Raw genomic sequence first — 20,577 nt, forward strand, 5'->3', positions numbered from 1 at the left:
CAGAGTCTAGCTGTGGCATAGATGACCTATTTCCTCTTGAGACAATTTTTCTTCTTCCTACTAATTTCTTATTGTTCTGAAATTGTTTCTATTAATTCTCGATATATACATTATGATATTCTTTCAGTCCATCATTTGACTTATTTAGCTTATTTATAAGTAATGTTAAATCAGATTTTTATACTCAAATAATTTTTGGAAATCCAGCTTAACAGAATTAGGCAGGATTCTTTCCTATTGGACTTATTATGGGATAAGATTAATCCTAAAAGTGATAGTCATCATATAAGAAAATGAAACCTCTGGCTAACTAATGAGCAGTCATACAAAGTCTGTATGAAATGCTAATCACATGAATCCAGCAGTCCAATCAAATACCAATATGCCAACAACTGGTACAGTATGTTAACTTTAAGAAACGTCAACAGTGCCTGCATTTGCCACTTCACTGTCGCCATGATAATATACCTGACAGAAACAACACAAAGGAAGGAAGACTAACTCAAGTCTCAGAGGCTGCGGTCTCTAGGCCCCTTGTACGCAGACAGATCACAGCAGTGGAGGCATAGGGTAGAAGAGAACTATTTGTTTCATGGTCAACCAGGAGCAGAGAACGAGCTAGAAAAGGACCAACAACCTCCCCTGGCAGTCTATTATCTCTATCTTTACCTTACCTCCTAAGAGTCTACAGATTCGTCAAATAATGCCACTCTCTAGGGTTAAAGCCTTCAAACTATGAGCCTTTGGGGCAGGACATTACATAGCCAAACAGTAAAAATGGTGCTTAGTACAATTCAACAACCATTACTTAGCAAGGCAGGAATGGCAGGGCATTTGGATATATTGCTATCAGCAAATGGCTAGCCCAACCCAAGGACAAAGCACCCTAACAAGCCCCTTTGTCACTATTAATAAAAAGAACTTGTCCTAGATTCTTAACTAGTACAATAATAAATGAAAATATTAACTGCATACATACTATGGAATAGCAGATAAATATATTATTTTCCATAAAAGTTTTAGAAATATAGTAAAGCAAATAAAAGGGAAGGGAGGAGGTCTTGTTATAAAATAAATTATAAGATGAAATAGCTTTTCTAATATCAGCAGTAGCCAGCTGGAAAACAATTTCAAAATAACAACCAAAACATAACGTACAAATAAGTGTAAGGAAATTTGCTGAAGCTGTGAAGAAAGCTGTACGTCATTTTTGAAGGATTAAGAAATGATGTAGACAAACTCATAGATCAAGCTTGGAAATGCAAAGACTACTCAGTCTGTCATCTTCCTCCAATTTATTCATAAGTTAAATATAAATCTAATTGAAGTCTAATTTGGTTTTTTAGCTTGTCCCTAATATCATTAGAAGTTCACATTTTTCAATCAGTTTCGTAACTGGCTAAATTATGATACATCCAAATGAGAGAACAGTACATTGCTCATTTTAAATCGTGATTTATAAAATAATGACGTTATAAGTGTGATACTTGCAGTAAAAAATATAAGACTTAAAAATAGAATGATTAATATGTATACGTACGTCTAGATATATATAGGTATATTATATATGGACACATACATAAAGCTACAGAATGGGGAGCAAATGTCAGACTAACAGAAAGACAGATTTTAAAAACTCTTCTGGATAGAGTACACCAGGGCATAAATATCTTTTACCAGTAAAGCCATGAGGGCCGCTTGGTTTCATTTTTGTCTTTGCTGAATTTTCCACCGTGTGCCCTCGTTTAATGAAAGAACAAGGCAGTGTTGGCTTATAAAACTGAGTGACACATAAGAAAGAAAGAAAGCTTAAAACAAGCAAACTTTGCAAAGGTTTTCAGCCCAGGTTCTAAATTTGTGAAAGCTTTTTTTGAATAGAAACAAAAAGTACAGTGTCACTGAGAAAAAATTGTGCTAAACCTGACAACGCAGGAAATCTAAACTGTTGTAGAGCGCAAAATACCATAAAATTCAACAAGAAGCGTACAGTATGTAAGAGAATATAGAAAGCCTTTACACACACAAGACTCTCAAACTGCACTGGGAAGCATCTGTGTACTGTGTACATCTCTCCTCTCCTCGATCACTGGTCACATTAGTTTCCCCATTCTGTTCCCATGACCCAGAAGATGGGGTTGTATCAATGGGTTGCCATGTCCTCCAGCGTCCTATGACCTTGGCCCACATGACCCCAGAAAGTCACTGGAAGAACAGCCATGAAGATGCAGGCATGCACTCCTTCAGCCCCAGCTTGCCCACAGCTAGAGGTTACAGATCATCCAGATTGCCCTAACTCACATCCATCTACTCAGCCAAAACTCTAAACCAATCCTCCTTTCTTCCTTAGGCAGCTTCGATAGCCCAACTTTCATATCCATCCCCCCCTGCTAGGAATTTCTCCCACCCCACATCAAGCTCTCAAAACATAAATCGGATCTTCATTCCCTACCTTAACCCTCCAACGTCTTCCCATTCAACTGAGAATAAAGAAAAACTATGCTTTTATAAGCACCTGGTGCCGATGGCTGGCTATACCTCAGTTGCTGTGATTGGCTGAGCTCCAGTTGCTTTTATGGAAACGTTTTTTATTAACTCTTCAAGAATTTCATACATTGTATTGTGAACATATTCATCCCCTCTGTGCTCACCTTTCAGATCCACTCTTCATTTCATACCCACTCAACTTCAACTTCATCTTTTCTGAAACCCACAGAATACATTACTGAAGCTTCTAAGCTCTTGGTATGTGGTCAGTGACCAGGGGCCAATGTATTAGACCTACTGGGGGCTACACTCTTTTTTTATTATTATTAAAAATTTCTGCCTCCTCCCTGCCTCCCATTTTTCTCCTCCTCCCCCCACTTCCCTCCCCCTCCCTCTAGTCCAAAGAGTAGTCAGGGTTCCCTGCCCTGTGGGAAGTCCAAGGTCCTCCCCCCTCCATCAAGGTCTAGGAAGGTGAGCATCCAAACAGACTAGGCTCCTACAAAGCCAGTACATGCAGTAGGATGAAAACCCCGTGCCATTGTCCTTGGCTTCTCAGCAGCCCTCATTGTTGGGGGCTACACTCTTAAAGAATAACTCTTCCTCTCCTGGCAGCTATAAATTACCAGTAGCTCTGAAAGGAGTGGGACTTTGTGACTGTTTCTCTCTCCCCCTCCCCCCCTTAGATGTTTGTATGTCTTGAGCTTATACAGGTCTTGTGCATACCATTACAATCATGGTGAGTTCTTATGGGCAACCGGCGTTTTGTGTCTGGCAAAGGCTTTTCTTATAGTCATCACCACCTCTGGCTCTTATAATATGTCGTCTCCTTCTTCCTAAACAATCCCTGAGCCTTGGGAGGCGGGTGTGATATAGGTGTCTCACTTACAGCTGAACACTCCATAGTCAGTTATTCTCAATACCTTGACCACTTGTCAGGAATGGGTTATCTCTATTGGAGTTGCTGGGCAGTGAGATCTCATAGACCCCAAAACATGACGTCATTGTTGTTGCTCTTGGTTACCCTCCAGAACTTGATGTGAAGACCCTAGGACAGCACATGCTTGAGTCACAGGACACAGAGGTCAACCTGGTATTGACCTGGAAATGTCTTCTCTTCTGGATTTTATAGTGCTGAAAAGTACTATGTACTCTCCAGGGAGGAAAATAAGCATCAGTCTTACTCATCTGAGAATACTGTGAGCTATATCTTGGCATCACTAATGACCTGATGGCCAGATATGCCCACTGACAAAATAGTGGCACCAATGGCATCAGGAGTAACCCACCACTTTAAACCTACTCTACAAGCTGAAACCCGTATCTGACAGTTACCAGGGCCAAGAGCAGGTGAGCTGACAGGCCACGGAGAACCTACTATTATTATGCTAACGGGACATGGTCTTAAGCAAACTTTTAAGGATTTTTCATTACACCCACAAATTAATGCATCTCTCAGATCTCCTCAGAGAAGCCTTTTTTGTAGTAGATGGCAATTAACATAGAGACCCAGCTGCTTCTTACAAGAGTAGGCTGTGGTCTGTTTACACATCTCTGGCTACAGACACAGAGTGTCTGTGTGGTGGGCAAATATTCTGAACTGTTTGGTTCCAGATCACAAGCCAATTCATAGCAAAAAAAAAAAAAAAAGAAAAAAGAAAAGAAAAAAAGAAAAAAGAAAAAAAAGAAACACCCTAGATCTCCACTTTTATGATCATTTCCTTTCGTTAGATTTCCTCATGAGAGCAGGTATGTCGTCTCATCTTTTTGCCTGCAGGGACCCTGACTAATACAGTAATCAGAAAAAATAAAAAGGGTGATAACCTGTAGAAAAATGGGTAAACAACAGTAATCAAAATAAGTTCAAATAGCTCACATAAATCAGTAAAATGTTTAGAGAAGCTGGAGAGATGTGCCAGCAGATAAGAGGAGTGAGTTTGGTTCTCAGCACACGTGTCAGGTGGTGATTAGATTCACTTTTATTTTTTTATTTTAAATTGATTTATTTTACATCCTGACTGGAGTTCCCCTCCCTCCTTTCCTCCCAGTCCCTCCCTTCAACCTCTTCTTCGTCCCCCCACCCCATCCACTCCTCCTCTTTTTCTGTTCAGAAAAGGGCAGGCCTCCCATGGCGGTCAACAGAACATAGCATATCAAGTTGCAGTAAGACTAAGTACTTTCCCTTGTGTTAATGGTAGGCAAAGCAACCCAGTATGAGGAGTAGGGTTCAAAAAGCAAGCAAAAAATTTAAGAGACCACCTCTGTTCCCACTGTTAGGGGCCCTACGAGAAGACCAAACTATGTAACTGTCTCATATATGCCAAGGGCCTAGGTTAGTACCATGCAGGCTCCCTAGTTGTCAGTTAGTTGACTCTGTGGGATTTCTTATGATATCCTTGACCCCTCTGGCCTACAATCCTCTCTCCCTCTCTTCAGCATGATTACACAAGTTCAGCCTGATGTTTGGTTCTCCACATCTGTTTCCATCAGCTGCTTGATGAAGCCTCTCTGATGGTGATTGGGCTAGGCACCAATCTATGAGAATAGCAGAATATTGTTAGTCATCGTTACATTGACATTTTGGGTTTTGGTTTTTTTTTTTTTTTAAGACATATGACCCTGAACGTGTCTCAATCTTGATGGAGGAAGCCCCGCCGCACTTATTACTACACAATCTCATCTAAAATAAACATTTTTAAAAGGGAGAAAATGTTTAGAATCACTGGTGAATATACATGCCCACATAAACATATATAAATTAAATAAATCAATGAATAATAGCATTTTAACCTGTCAATTAAAAATTAAAACATGCTATTCAGTGTTGGAGGAATGGGAATGTGCATAGGCTCCTTCAAATACTTAGGACTGTACTGAAGTTTCTGGCAATAATTTTACAATACAGGGCCAGGGAAGTAGCTCAGTCTTAAAGGTGCTAGCTTTGAAAACACAAAGACCTAAGTTCAGTCACTAAAACCTAGGTTTTTAAAAAGCTGGTCACTTGTTATCTAAAGATATCACATATAGAACTGAGTGCTCTAAAATCTCTCAGTCTCTGCACATTGCCTAGCTGGAGATCTCTTGTGTTGATTCTCATGCACTGCAATAGGGAGCTTCTCTGGCAGTGAGAGAGAGGCACTAATCTATGGATATAGCAGAATGTCATTAGGAATCATGTAGTTACTCGTTTCTTTAGGAGAACAATAGCATTTGGTTTTCCCCTAGGCTCATGGTTCTTGGCCACCCAAACAGTGTCAGGAATGGGTTCAATCTCCTGGAGTAGGCCTTAAAACCAACTAGAGAGTGGTTGGTTACTCCCACAAATTTTGTGCCACTATTGCACCAGCATATCTTGCAGACAAGTCACCGTTATAGATCACAGGATTTGTAGCTGGGTTAGTATTTACCTTTCTCCTCTGAAAGCAAGCAGAGTACCTTCTAATACCATAAACACTTCACAGTAGTAGTGAAGGCTTTAGGTACACGCCAAACAACTTCTCTATTTACACCAATTGAAGGCTTAGAAGTTAACATTCACATATATGAGAATGCATAGAATATTTTTGTCTGTTTGAGTCTGGGTTAGCTCACTCAAGATGATTTTTTACTAATTCTATCCATTTAACTGCAAATTTTATAATTTTATTTTTTAAACAGCTGAATGGTATTCCATTATGGAAATGTACCACATCTTTATTATCCATTCATCAGTTGGTGGACAATTAGGCTGCTTCCAATGTCTAGCTATTATGCATAGAGCAGCAATGAACATGGATGAGCAGGTGTCTCGGTGGTAGAATATAGAGTCCTTTAATATATGTCCAGGAATAGTATAGCTATCTCTTGCGACAGATAATTTTCCAGCTTCCTGAAAAACTACCAACAATTATTTCCATGGTGGTTGTGCAAGTTTATATGCCCACCAGCAATGGATAAGTGTTCCCCTTTTTCTACATCCTTGCCAGTTTTTACAAACTGTTGTTTTATTGATCTTTGTCATTCTGATTGGTGTGAGATGAAATCTCAAAACAGTTTTGATTTGCATTTCCACAGTGACTAAAGACATTGACCATTTCTTTAAGTTTTTCTCAGTCATTTCTGTTTCCTCTTTTGAGAATTCTCTGTTTGAGAGGCTGGCGAGATGGCTCAGTGGTTAAGAGCACTGCCTGTTCTTCTAAAGATCCTGAGTTCAATTCCCAGCAACCACATAGTGGCTCACAACCATCTGTAATGAGATCTGGTGCCCTCTGATGGCCTGCAGGCATATATGCGGACAGAATACTGAGAATACTGTACACATAATAAATAAGTAAATCTTAAAAAAAAAAAAAGAATTCTCTGTTTGAATCTGTACAGCATTTTTAATTGGGTTGCTTTCTTGATGTTTTAAATTCTTCATATTAAACCCTTTTAGTATGTGTAATTGGTAAAGATCTTCTCATTCATAGTCTGCTATTTTGCCTGAATATTGGTGTCCTTTGCTATACTGAAGCTTTTCATTTTCATGAGGTTCCATTTATTAGTGCCTGTGCTATTGGTGTCCTATACAGAAAGGCTTTTCCTGTGCCAGAGAGTTCAAAAGTATTCCACACCTTCTCTTCTATCAGTTTCAGGGATCTGACTTTATGTTGGGGTCCTTCATTCATTTGGAATTAAATTTTGGTTATAGTGATAAATGTAGATCTATTTGCATTCCTCTACATGTAATATCCAGTTAGACAAGCATCGTTTTTTAAAAGATACTTTTTGTTCAGTGTGTATTTTTTGGCTTCTTTGCCAAAAATCAGTTGTCCATAGCTCTGTGGACTTGTGTCTAGGTCTTCAATTCTAATCCATTGATCAGTATCTGGTTTTAAGTCAGTACCATGTGTCTTTAATGCCATAACTCTGTGGTATGTCTTGAGATGGGGATACTGATACCCCAAGAAGTTCTTTTATCATTCATAAATGTTTTAAGTATCCTGAAACTTCTGGTTTCCATATGAAGCTGAAAATTTTCAATTTGTAAGGAAATTGTTTAGTAATTTTAATGGGGTCTTCCCTGAATCTATAGATTGCTTTTGGTAGGATGTAATCCTGCTGAACCATGAGCATGGATCTTTCCATCTTCTGATATCTCCTTCAATGTCTTAAAGTTATTATATAAATCTTTCACTTGCTTAGTTACCCCCAAATATTTTTGATATCACTCTAAAAGATAGTGTTTCCTGGATTTCTCAATCTATTTGTCACTTGTGTATAGGAAGGCTACTGATCTTTGTGTGTTAATTTTATATCTTTCTACTTTGCTGAAAATGTTTGTCAGCTGTAGAAGTGCCCTGGTGGAGTTTTTAGGGTCTTTTATTTATAAAATAATATCATCTGCAAATAAAGATACTTTGACTACTTCTTTTCCTATCCAGCTAAGATTTCAAGTACTATTTCAGTAAATATGGCAAGAGTAGACAACCCTGACTTGTCCCTGATTTTAGTGAGAATGCTTTGCATTTCTCAGTTTTGGTTAATACTGGCTGTAGGTTTTCTGTAAATTGCCTTTATGTAAGCAGAGGCTGCTCTTACATTTCCTGGCTGCCCAGACTAAATAATCACATAGAAACTAGATTAATTGTAGCACTGCTTGGCCAATGGCTCAGGCATATTTCTGCATAATTCTTATATCTTAAATTAATCTAGTTCTATTAATCTGTGTATTGCCATGAGGCTGTGGCCTACCAGTAAGGTTCTGGGGTCTTGAAAATATTTTCTGTATCTTTGTCCCCAGTTTCTTCTCTCTTTCTATCCCTATAATCCTTGTAGTTGATCTTTTCATAGTGTCCCAGATTTCCTGTTTTGTGCCTAGGGGTTTTTTTTTTTTAAGATTTAACATTTTCTTTGACTAAAGTATCCATTTCTTTTGTCTTGTTGTCAATGCTAAAGGTTCTCTCTTCCATGTCTTGTACTCTGCTGCTGAGGTTTACATCTGAATTTTTGTTTGATTTCCTAAATGTTTCATTTCCAGTTTTGTTTCATTTTGGGATTTTCGTTAAGAAGTCTATTTCTGCTTTCATGTCTTGAACTGTTTTCATTATTATACTCCACTTCTCTGTGTTTTCACAGACTTTATTAAGTGACTTATTCAAATCTTCTTTAAAGTCCTTGACCGTATTTGTAATTGCTATTTTTGAAATCCTTGTCTTTTGCTTCAGCTACATAGCATTCCTTGTGACCTATTATAGTAGGGTTACTGGGTTCTGGTGGTAGCATATGATCTCACTCATGTTTGTGGCTTTGTGCTGGTGTCTAGACATCTGGAGTTAGAATAATTGATGTGATTCTAGGTGTTGACACCTGGTTTGTCTTTTTTGGGTGGGCGATCTGTTCTTTGGTTTCTGTAGTCCTCTTTGAATATTACAAACGTGTGGTAGCCGTGGGTTCACAGGTAGAGAGTGCTTCTGAAGATCGGTGGGTAGCAGAGAAGAACAGTGATGGACTAGGAGAAAAGGCTGAAGGGGCTGTGGGAAAGAGATGGGGGACCCTTCCCCCACCAAGAGATGGGATCCCCAGAGAGTTGAGATGTGGTGGGAGGGGAGCTCCTGCAAGCATACTTCAGTAGGACAAAGAATACATCTAGAGAGACAGGGATAGAAGGGCTAAGTGAACCTGTACCTGTACCAAGAGCTGGAATCACTAGTAAATGGGGTTGAGGTGGGAGGAGAGGCAAGTGCAGCAGGATGCTACAGGGATAAGAGCAGGACTGGAGAGACCATAATGGAGGACGACAGGAAGGATAGTGAATATCACTTACCGAGTCCCTGCCAGGTGTGGCCAATGGGGGATCCTGCTAGATAGCATTTCTGTGTATTGGAGACTAATACAAGGAATGAGAATGGTCTAGAAGGAGGGCCAAGAGGGTCAGATTGGTGGAGCTAAGTTGGTTTCACACCAAGAGCTGGAAAAGATCCCAGGGAATAGAGGTAGGGTAAGAGGAGGGGTACCGGCAAGCAGGATGCTCTAGGACTGGGATGAGACAGGAGAGATTGTAAGGAGGGTAGGAAGGATGGTGAAATTGCCTGTCTGCGTCCCAGCTTGGTCCACGTTTGTTCTTGCCATGGCCTTCCAAAAGCTAACTCATCAGCTACCACCCAACTCCTAAAGATCTCATCAAAGCTGCTCTTCCCACTCCTTGCACTCCTTACACCTTGACCGAAATGTTGGGCCTCAAACAGGTCTCCCCACACCTACCTCCTTAGCTACAGTAGAATTCTCATATGCCAGCAATTCTACATTCCATCAGCACTGTCATATGTGGTTTTTCTCTCAGTATGAAGGGGCCAGCAAGATGGCTCGGAAGGTAAAGGCACTTGCTACCAAGCCTGACAACCCAAATTTGAGCCCTGGTACCCACGTGGTGGGAGGACAGAACTACACCCATACACATACATATGCAAATAAATGTTTAAAATGCTTTGAAATCTAATAATCACTCTTATCTCTTGTCATTGTTTTGATCACTTAAGAGGGGCTGCCTCTGCCAGAGTGGGAAACTGTTCGAACTGAAGGCTTATCTAGGGCTTCTAAGGGGTGGAGTTTTTCCAGGATGAGGATTTTCAGGGTGGGAATTGGTCAGATTTCAATCCCTGAGCTTGGACAAGCTCAAGTGATTGGCTGAATTTTTGTGCTCATGGACTGGTTGGTTTTCCAGCTGAGTTTGGTAAGGGGCAGGGTCTGTTTCTTTGGCTCTGGTTTCAGGGCCAAGGTGTGTGTTTATTTGACTGGCCCTTTTAAACATTTTGGCTCTGGTTTCAGGGCCAATAAATTGACTCAGGTCTCAGGGTCAGTGTGCGTTTCTTTGGCTGGCCCCTTTACCTTACAGAAGTAATAGTTCTGTTTCTAGGAAGCTTAGATTATAGCAGACGTGGGAGACAATGAGCTAAATAATGCTATTTTATCCAAAGTAGTCAAACATAGCAGATGCTATGAAGGAAAATGTGGGACAGAGAAACAGAGTGCTAGGACAGGCAGCGGGGAGCAGAGGTGAAGGGGACAGATGGTTTCTGTGGTACAGAAGGTGGCATTGGCTTACTTAGCCAGAAAAGGGGGCACAGCAAGGTTTATATCAGCCACAGCAGGCATTTCTGCAAATGAAGGGTCCTGCTTCGGATGCCATAGTGGTGAGGACTGCAGGAATATTCCCCCCATTGACTTAAAGATTCAAAAGGCAAGAAGATCAAGGTCTAAGTACTTAGCCAAGTTTAATGGAAAGCACACACACATATAAACACACACACCAAAGAAAGAGAAGATAGTTATAATTAAAAAAAAGCCTGTCATTAACATTAAGAAACATTAGCAATGCTTTAGCAGGATTTACAGTACTCTAATGATGTTTGACTCCTGCCCCAGTGCTCCAGAGAGATGGATTCCTCTCATCTGTCGCATGAGACAGGAGTGGAGTGGAGCCAAGTGCTCCTAACGTTGTGTTCACTGGAAATAGTGTCTACTTCTTCCTGAGAAATGTTCCTTCCAACCTTGTCCTCTTCCTGGTTGTACTGCCCTGTGGCTGCTGGCTTGAGATCCATCCCTAACTAAACAAGATCTTCGCCGAGGCATTTTCAAGTGTTGACTTCCATCAGAGTCCATGCCTTTTGCCTTCTGCTTGCAAAGCTAAGGATGTGAGCTGAGCTATCATCACTCTGTCACCCCATTCAGCCATCCCGTGTCCAATCCGATGAGTGTCTGCTAGAGAGATTTTCTTCTGAGCAGAGGAAATCAGGTTCAACAGGGGTCCCTGTTCTCATGAGGAAGAAGACTATAGTCAGTCGACTAGGATGAAGTAATTGTTTCAGGTTGCAGTAAGCTTTCTGAAGAAAATCACCATGGTACTAAGATAGGAAAAGAGGAAGGAGAAGAGGTTGGTGGGACGAGTCTCTCCGAGTAGAGAATGTTAGAATTAAGATCTTAAGGAACGGGGTGGCACTGGTCGTGCAAATCCCTGGGGAACAAACATTCTTATAGAGATCCTGAGATAGAAATGAGCTTCATAAGTCAATGGCCCCCCAAAAGGAAGTGTCTAGAGTCAGTGTTGAGGCACTATTATAAATACCTCACACTGGCTACTTGTAGTAAAGACAGGTTTGTTCAGGCTTATGTTTCTAATGGCTCCTGACCAAGACCAGGTCTCTGTCAAGGATGGTGCATGATTGTAGGAGCTAGTGTTTACACCTCCAGCCAAAGAAGAGAAGGGGCTTGAATCCCAGAAGCCTCTTCGGGGCCACTCCCCTGTTAAGCCAGGTGCTTCCCACTAGGCTCCTTAAAGAAGCAAAGTACCCTAATAAACAATGCATCCTTTGGAGCTCAGTTTTAGACTTTCAGAGACATTTCCAAATCCCGGCAGGAAGCATTTAGAATCTGAAGGAGAATGAGGGAAAGAGTCCCAGGGCAGAGAGTCCAGAGAGCTGGGCCAAGTGCCTGGCAATATGAGCAAATCAATATGCAAAAATGAACCCCAACAAAGAGACCCAGGGGCAAGGAAATAGCCAGAGTTCCCTGTGAACACCCATTCCCCACCCTTCCTACACAAGTGAGTCATAAAAGAAAGCCCATCTCAACTCCAGTGGGGTTTTGTCTCTTAGACCAACACCATCACCATTGACTGGTAGATAAATATGGATATGAAATGGGTTGGGATGAATTCCATTGAAATCACAGCAGTAAAAGATCTGGGTTCTTCACCTCCTATATCTTCATACATGTTTTCTATTCCACCCATTGACTATGCCTAATTCACTAGTTTAGGGGGTGAAGATTCTTGCTCCAGTTTGTGTTTCCGTGCTGTACCCTCCCTCAGCTCCTCAAGACATGTCTCCCCCCATGCTAGCACCCACTTGTGTTTGTGTGTTGTTAACTCCTGCTGCCAAGAGCGTCATGATCTAATATGAGAAGAGTTCAAGAGTGAATGTAACCTATTGAGTCCATTTCTGGTGTTTGTGTGTATATGGCTTCAAGGCTGACGACTCTGGACTGGACAACCAATAAAGGGGCTCATCAGCAGGTTCTATTTATATATGTTTGCACACATACACACACAAATATAATCAGAGAAAAAGAGGATGTCTACTTGACAGGGGTTGTGGGAAGATTCTGAGGGAAAGTATCTGAGCAAGAAACTGGAGGGAGGAAAGGGAAGGAGGAAGTGATGTAATTATTTTTCAATTAAAAGCAATTTTTTTAATTTGAAAAGAAGTAAATGCGGCATCTCCCCCCACACCTCCTTTCAGGTACCAGACTAACACCCTCCCCCCTCCCCCCTTCACTGTGGGTTTCCAATCTCCAGAACAGTTCAAGTTCATTTGCAGGTCTTAAACTTTGAAATAAGATCCTCCCCACCCCACTTTAAAAATCACCATTGCAAGAATAGGCATGCTGGTCCTTCTCAGTGGATGTTACAGCCTGCCTTGATCACCTTCACATGCTCATCCCTGGCAGCCACAATTCCATGTCCCGGTGAGTGACGCTCCAATTCCAGGTTATAGAGGAGCGCACCAAGAGCTGGGAAGCCTAAGTGTCAGAGTCAACACTTCCGGGTTATAGATGTGGGCACCGAGGCCTGGGGTCAAGGTCAACATCTTTCTGTAGCAAAGGACACACCTGGGACCAGTCAGAGGCAGCTAACTCTCAGGCCACCTCTGGCTTTCTGTCTGAATTATTTCTTGGCAGAAGCCCCACTATGCATTCAGGACAGTCAAGTGTATTTAGAATGAGCTCAGGGAAGACAGCAGTTTAATTAAAGGAAGAAAAAAAAAAAGTTGAGTTTCAGTGCGATCCTCTTCAATCCAAGATGGAAATTAATTTATAATAACCTTATCTTTTATTCATGTCATGCTGCATGTTTCAGAGTATATTGGCATCCTTTTATTTCTCCGCTAGATGTGAAATAATGGTGTGTTTCTAATGGGCCGTAAGTCACTTCGTGCTGGAGGGACATAGCTGAGTCTCTGGTAACCATTCAGGGAAGTCTGCAGTCACTGGGGAGTCACTCTGTTTTCCCTTTGATGAGTCATGATATTTAAAATTCAGAAAGGGCTGCTGCAGGCTTCAAAGCAACCCTTTCAGATTGATCACTCCACAGCCTAACTCCATTAGCGGCCCAGGACAAAGAGAACTCATCCATTTTCCTCTAACAGCCTCCTCCTCTCTTCTCAGACCAACCTGACAGAGCTGAAGACCTTTGGTTCCCCGCCTCTGGCCGTCAGCAATGTCAGCGCTGCAGTAATGGTACTCATGGCCCCAGGGGGCAAGGTGCCCAAGGACCGCAGCTGGAAGGCGGCCAAGATCACCATGGCCAAGGTGGACAGCTTCCTGGATTCCCTAATCCACTTCGACAAGGAAAACATCCATGAGAATTGCCTCAAAGCCATCAGGCCCTATCTCCAAGACCCTGCGTTCAACCCGGAGCTTGTGGCCACCAAGTCCTATGCAGCTGCGGGCCTCTGCTCATGGGTCATAAACATCGTGAGGTTCTATGAGGTCTTCTGTGACGTGGAACCAAAGCGCCAAGCTCTGAACAAAGCCACCTCAGACCTCGCAGCTGCCCAGGAGAAACTGGCAGCCATCAAAGCCAAGATCGCTGTAAGTGAACCAAGAACCCCGCCCCCCCCCAATGCTGTCAACCTATATAGTGCACAGCACCCTCTGACCACTGCCAGAACCTGACAATACAATGCCTACGGAGAAATCTCATCCCTTTTCCACCGGGGCAGTTTTTACATTTCTTTCTCCAACACACATAGACTAAACAAAACAAACAAACAAACAAAAAACCCACTGGGCAATCGGTACATAGCTCTGGGCACGTATTGATCTCCTATGAGGAAAGAAGTGACCCAGAGACACACAGCAGACTAAGAGTAGCGTCAATGGCGTTCCGGCTGTTCCTTTGTCAGTCAAATATGAATTAAATGCTGTTGTACTTTCGGTAGTAAAGAGCAAAAGGTTAAGGCTTTGAGGTTCCCTTCTCCCCTGAAATGCGGTTAGAACTGTCTTGACTTCCCCTCTGACCAATTGTCAGTCTCCCCCACTTTCTGCGGTGTGCAGAGGGTGTGTGAGAACCTCATTGTCCTATGAAGTTTTTCAAAGCAAGTCATCATGATGCAGTCCCAGCACTCAGGAGGCTGGAGATGGGGATCATGAGTTTGAGGCCAGCCTGGGCTACATAATGAGAGTAAGTGTGGTCCTTGCCCCATGTGAGGTTTGTTAGCATTTACAAACACCGTACGTCATTAAGTCTGCTTCACTCAGATGCGAGGGTTTGTTTTATACTGACTAGAGCAGCAGTTCTCAAGCTGGGGGTCGAATGGCCCTTCCACAGGAGTTAACATACCAGATATCCTGCATATCGTATATTTACATTACAATTCATAACAGCAAAATGACAGTTATGAAGTAGCAATGGAAGTAATTTTATGGTTGGGGGTCACTGCAACATAAAGAACTGTATTAAAGGATCACAGGATTAGGAGGGTTGAGAACCACTGTTCTAGAGAGACAATTGCCTTTGAGTTTCTCTTTTACCATCAAAATGGATACTTCCTGGCTGGGTAGAGCGCAGGTGCTTGCTAGAGTTCTTGTCTAGCACACATGATGCCCTAGGCTAGAATTTTAGCCAAAAAAAAAAAAGATTAAAAATTAGCAAAGTGAGAGGTAGTCATCAGAAGGTAGCGTAGCTGAAAATCCGTCCTTCTCCTTGAAGCCCCACACCTAGCCAGGAAGCTATTAGCTACGGAGACCTGCTGGGAAAGTTTTTCCTAGGGGAGTGTCACTGGGTATAACAGCCACACTCCGGGGTGAGCCAAGCTGCCCCGTCAGAAAATGAACTCAAGTCATGTTTTGTGGGTTTTGTCCACTTTTTTCATTTGCTTGGCTATTTTTTTTTAATCCAACTGATTTTTGTTGTTGTTCCTGTTTTGCTTTTTTTTCCAAGAGAATGAGAGAGGGAAAAAGAACATGAAGTTGGCTTGGCTAGGGAGGTAAAAAGAACCTGAGAGGGAGTCAGGAGAGAGGGAAGAATATGATCAAAATATATTATGTGAAAAAAATTATTAAAACAATTTACAAATAAATAAGTAATGTGCCCATCTCAACAGCCCTTGTCTTCGATCTCAACTGTAATATTTACTTCTTGTGTCTTCAGAGTGCCCAGACTGTAGCTCTCTGAAGGAAAGCAGACTGGATAATAGTATCTGCCTCCAGGGACTATCCTGGGGATGGAAGACAACCATGTGTGGAGCATGAGCCAGAGGCAGCCTGTGACAAAGAAAACAGCAAGAAAGGCCTTAGGGACCATGATCGTCATTGTTGTTCCCCCCCACACACACACACACACTTTCTGTGCTATCAAACACACACACACCCAACCACATGCATTAGCTCAGTTATTGCCAGGATCAAGTGCGGTCCAAACAGTGTTCTGGATGTCTAGTTCCTCCATATGCCTGCCTGGCGAACACGATTCTTGCTGCGACTGTGTAGGGATGATAACGCAGGTCTTACAAACTGAGGAGGTGGATTGTAGATGCGCTGCATAGCTCATGGGGCACGGATTTATTGATGCTCAGGTGACAACAGGCACATGAAAACTCTAGGTGGAAGATCATTGCAAACAGCCTCTCTGTGTAATATAAATCCTTGAGTCTGGGGACATAGCTCACGCTAACATATTTTTAGGAGGGTCAATCTATAACATCTTGATAAATAGCAATGATAACTTGGGTGAAGAAACAAATCTCCTCTAAATACCTGCATTCGAAACCTGGGTATTATTCAAGGACCATTTCCTTAGAACAGGTGGTAACGGTCAGAACCAGCCTTCCACTAGTACAAAACACCTTAGCAACCCCATTGCAGCTTTGAGGGAAAGGCAGGGGACGGAGTTCCTAACAGTTTTTATATTGTTCAGTCTCTCCCAGAAAAGTATAAAGAACTGAATTTTAAAAGACATTTTACTCCAGTTATTTTAACTAAAGGAACATTTGGTACAGAGGGGGGATGTTTTTAAAATATTTATACCTTTCCAGAAGTCAGTTCACATGACGGGCCCACTCAACCTGGGAATGTAAGATGAATGGGCTGAGAACAATTGGCTACCATAGGAAACGGTTCTTTTCAGCCACAATATTTTCAGCTTTTAACGAGCTCCTCTCCTTCCTGTGCTTATACATTCACCTATTAACAGTCCAAGAACATGACCATGCGCTTCCTACTACATCAGAGAGAAAGAGGCAGCACCCATCCTTTTCGTGGAAGCCCACCTGGGCCAAGGAGATGCCTCTCCAGATGCTGCTGAGGTCACTACAGCCCTCTCCATTCATACATGTATGTTCACACTTTCAAATATGTACACTCACTCACACACACACACACACACACACACGCGCGCGCGCGTGCGCGCGTGCTTTGTTAACAGTGTTTGGTCTCTAAATGGTGGATGGTTTTTGTTTGATCATCTAGTTCTCATTTTCTGCAATAAGCATATATCGACATTACAATTTACAATGCATCAATAAAAACAAGTTGGATGTTTTCATAGAGCAGGGAAAATATCAAATGGTAGAGAAAGGTCTTCATAAGAAGCAACAGCCCTCTTTTAATTCTTGGACCTGCTTTGAGCAGTTAAGGCCATCTCAGAGCCTGCTAGCTACATAGCAGCTCAACTGTCTCCTCAAGCCTCTATCTCATATTTGCAGATGGCATAAGAAGCTGTTAGGTCTTAGTTAATATTCTGTCATTGTGGAGAGACACCACGACCAAGGCAACTCTTATAAAAGAAAGCATTTAACTGGGGGATGGCTTACAGTTTAGAGAGTTAGCTCATGATCACCATGACAGGGAGCAGACAGGCATGGTGCTAGAGCAGCAGCTGAAAACTTTGCACCCTGATCTCCCAGAGAGAGGGAGAGAGACTGGGACTGGCATGGACTTTTGGAACCTCAAAGCCACAGTTGTTGTGGAGGCTTGAATAAGAATGACCCCCTATAGGCTCATGTATTTACATGGTTAGTCATCGGGCAGTGGCACTATTTGAGAAGGATTGGAAGGTGTGGCTTTGGTGAAGTGTGTCACAGGGTGTGGGCTTTGAGCTTTCAAAAGCTCATGATAGGCACCCAGTGTCCTCTCTGTAACACAAATAATAAAAGCCCAGAGACAGATATTGGGGTTCAACCAGGAAGATCAGAAAAGCAAAGTAGCCAAACCACTACAGAGCTCTTACCTCTAAGAAACCTTCAGACTGTAAGAGAGCGAGTTCCTGTCCCATCCACCCTATATTCCTCTCTAATACTGGAATTAAGGGCGTGTGTGCACCACTACTGCCCAGCCTCTATGCTAACTAGTGTGGCTGCTGGGATTGAAGGTGTCTGCCACCACTGCCTTGCCTGTATGGCTGACTAGTGTGGCAGTTTTGCGTTCTGATATTCAGGCAAGGCTCATTTATTAAAATATAAATGAAATAGCACTACAAATAACTCTCTCTTGCACGCGCGTGCGCACACACACACACACACACACACACAGGATGCAGAGCTCTCAGCTACTTATCCAGCTCCACACCCATTTGCCCCCATGTTCCCTGTCATGATGATAGTGAACTAAACCTTTGAAACTGTAAGCAAGCCCCCAATAAAATGCTTTCTTTTATAAGAGTTCCCTGGGTTATGGTGTTTCTTCATATCACTAGGAACAGTGACTAAGATAGTTGCTAATATTGAAAATATCAGAAAAAGTACATAGAAATCTGATTTCTGGCCATGATGCAAATAATCAAAAGATTCCTCTATATCATTCAGTGCCTGTTTCCTAAGACTGGACTCATGTCCGGCTGGTTCTCAGCATCTTCTTGTTCTGTTCATTGGAACATTCAACTTCTGTCCTTATGCTAGACTGATATTTCTACTCCCTGGGTCTTATTCAGGCACCTGACTGGTCTAAGTTGTTGATTTTGACATCTTCCCAAAAAATTTATGACAACTGGTTTTAGACAACATCTTCTTTACTTCTTGCTCCATTGTGTGAAGGTGGCTCCCTGGCAGACTCATCTTTCAGGATGAAACTGTCAATCATCCCAAACTTGTGCTCTTCTCTCATCCTCCTGTGTCCCTACTTCGTCATCATTATATCATTTCTGCCTTGTGATTGCCATGGCCACAACTGTCTACATTGGCTTCTGTAACCAAAACTAAGTATCTCTGCCCATAGACTGATTCATAAAAATTTTTTAAAAAATCAATAACTTCCATTTATATTAAGTGAACATCTCTATTGGTCACAGTAGATCTAAGTGATATACTATATTTTCCTTTTTAAAAATATTTTTATTTTATATGTTATGCATGTTTGCCTGCATATATATGCACTAAGCATGCATGTACCCAGTTGTCCTCAGGGATCAGAAGAAGGTTTCAAATCCCCTGTAACTGGAGTTGCAACTGGTTGTGACCTATCACGTAGGTGCTGGAAATGAAACCTGGGTCAGCTGCAATAGCAACAAATGCTCTAACCACTGAGACCTTTCTCTATCTCCTGACTTCCTTATTTATAACAGTCTCTTATCCCCCATAGAGTTTCAATCTTCCTTTATTGGTTTTCATCCATGATTTGCTTTTATGTAGCTGCCATTGCTTATCCATTCTCCACCCAGCCAGGTGCTCTATCAGGTCATTGTCTCTGGTATCTGTCTCCCGTGTTCCTAGTTCAGGGCTCCAGTCAGTGTTGAGGGTAAGCAAGGGCCACTGATTTATTTCCTTGAGCTTGTTTCAAGATGTCAGAACCCCATAACGCCTCCTTTCTTGGTCTATTGTTTTATTTTGTTGTATCCCACCCTCAAGTCACGTTCCCTGGGAAGTAAAGGGTTAAGGGGAAGTAAATTACAGCTACAGTCTGGTCATGCATTTATTTTGCTAACAAACCCAAGTCAAAACTTTGCAGACTGGAAATCTGGATTATTCATTTTTTTTTTTCCTTGAAATGCCGAACACTCTGTGATCTAGTCTGCGGAGCTGTCAACCTCCTGATCCTTGTGCTGCCCACATTTCCAGAAGCCTTTGACCTTCTTATTATCCGTAGCCCCTGATGCCCAGCACTGATATACTTAGCTTTCATTCTTTATTATTTCTTCACAATTTCATACTTGCATTGATGAATGTTGATCATTTTAGCATATTCCTTATTGCCTTTCTTAGCTCTCTCTTTTCCACTGAAACCTTCCTGCTCCCCGATCCTACTTCTGTGCGTGTGTGTGTGTGTGTGTGTGTGTGTGTGTGTGTGTGTGTGTGTGTGTGTGCGCGCCTGGCCCATTGAGTTTAACTAGGGTTGTTTGCATGAGCACAGGTGGGGTTATTTACTGGCATGGGACACTTACCAGTGGTTACATTGTTGAAAAAAATGACAGCTCCTCCCCCAGGAACCATTAACTGATAATAGACCACCGGAGAAGGGTGGAGCCTCACCAGCCCCTCTCTCATTCATGGTAAGATGATGACAGTCTCAGACAGACCCTGTGCAGGTAACCACAACTGCTCTGAGTTCAAGTAGAACAAACCGTGTCATGTCCAGAAGACATTTCTCAGCACAATTGCCCATCTTCTGGTTTTTACATTCTTCTGCCTCCCTGCGTCAGCACGTGCGCGCGCGCACACACACACACACACACACACACACACACACACACCACTTCTGCTGTGTTCCCTGAGTCCCAGAGGAGGTACTGTCAATACCCCTTTTAGGGCTCATTACTCATCAGTCACTCGGTTAAGAGTCTTTGTGTTGACCACCACCCACTGCAAATAGAAGCTTCTCTGACCAAGCTTAACCACAGCATAATCCATGAGCACAAACATAAATATTTAGAAGATAATTCAACAAGTCTATTCAGCAAAACAACAGTAGTAGGTCCCCCCCACTCAGAACCTATGACCTCCTCAGTCCTGGAGTTTTGACAGGCTTACAGTCCAAAGTATGAGTTCCCTCCTGTGGAGGGGGCCTCAGATCCAATCAGAAGGCAGCTGGCCACCCCCATAGCAGCCATGTCATTATTGCGCCAGTGGGTGCATCTTGTTTCGCAGGTGG

General features: G+C 42.3%; 1 protein-coding gene across 1 annotated transcript in view; it reads left to right on the plus strand.

The window, feature by feature from the left end:
- Positions 1–20,577, plus strand: part of Dnah9 (dynein axonemal heavy chain 9) — a 328,862-nt gene that overhangs the window by 218,240 nt on the left and 90,045 nt on the right. Inside the window, 1 exon segment of the mRNA XM_050162584.1 lies at positions 13,663–14,088. Coding sequence (XP_050018541.1) covers positions 13,663–14,088 — 426 coding nt within the window.

Source organism: Alexandromys fortis, unplaced genomic scaffold (genome assembly GCF_014885135.2).
Source record: "Alexandromys fortis isolate MF-2015 unplaced genomic scaffold, M_Fortis_MF-2015_v1.1 scaffold_84, whole genome shotgun sequence".
Lineage (NCBI taxonomy): Eukaryota > Metazoa > Chordata > Mammalia > Rodentia > Cricetidae > Alexandromys > Alexandromys fortis.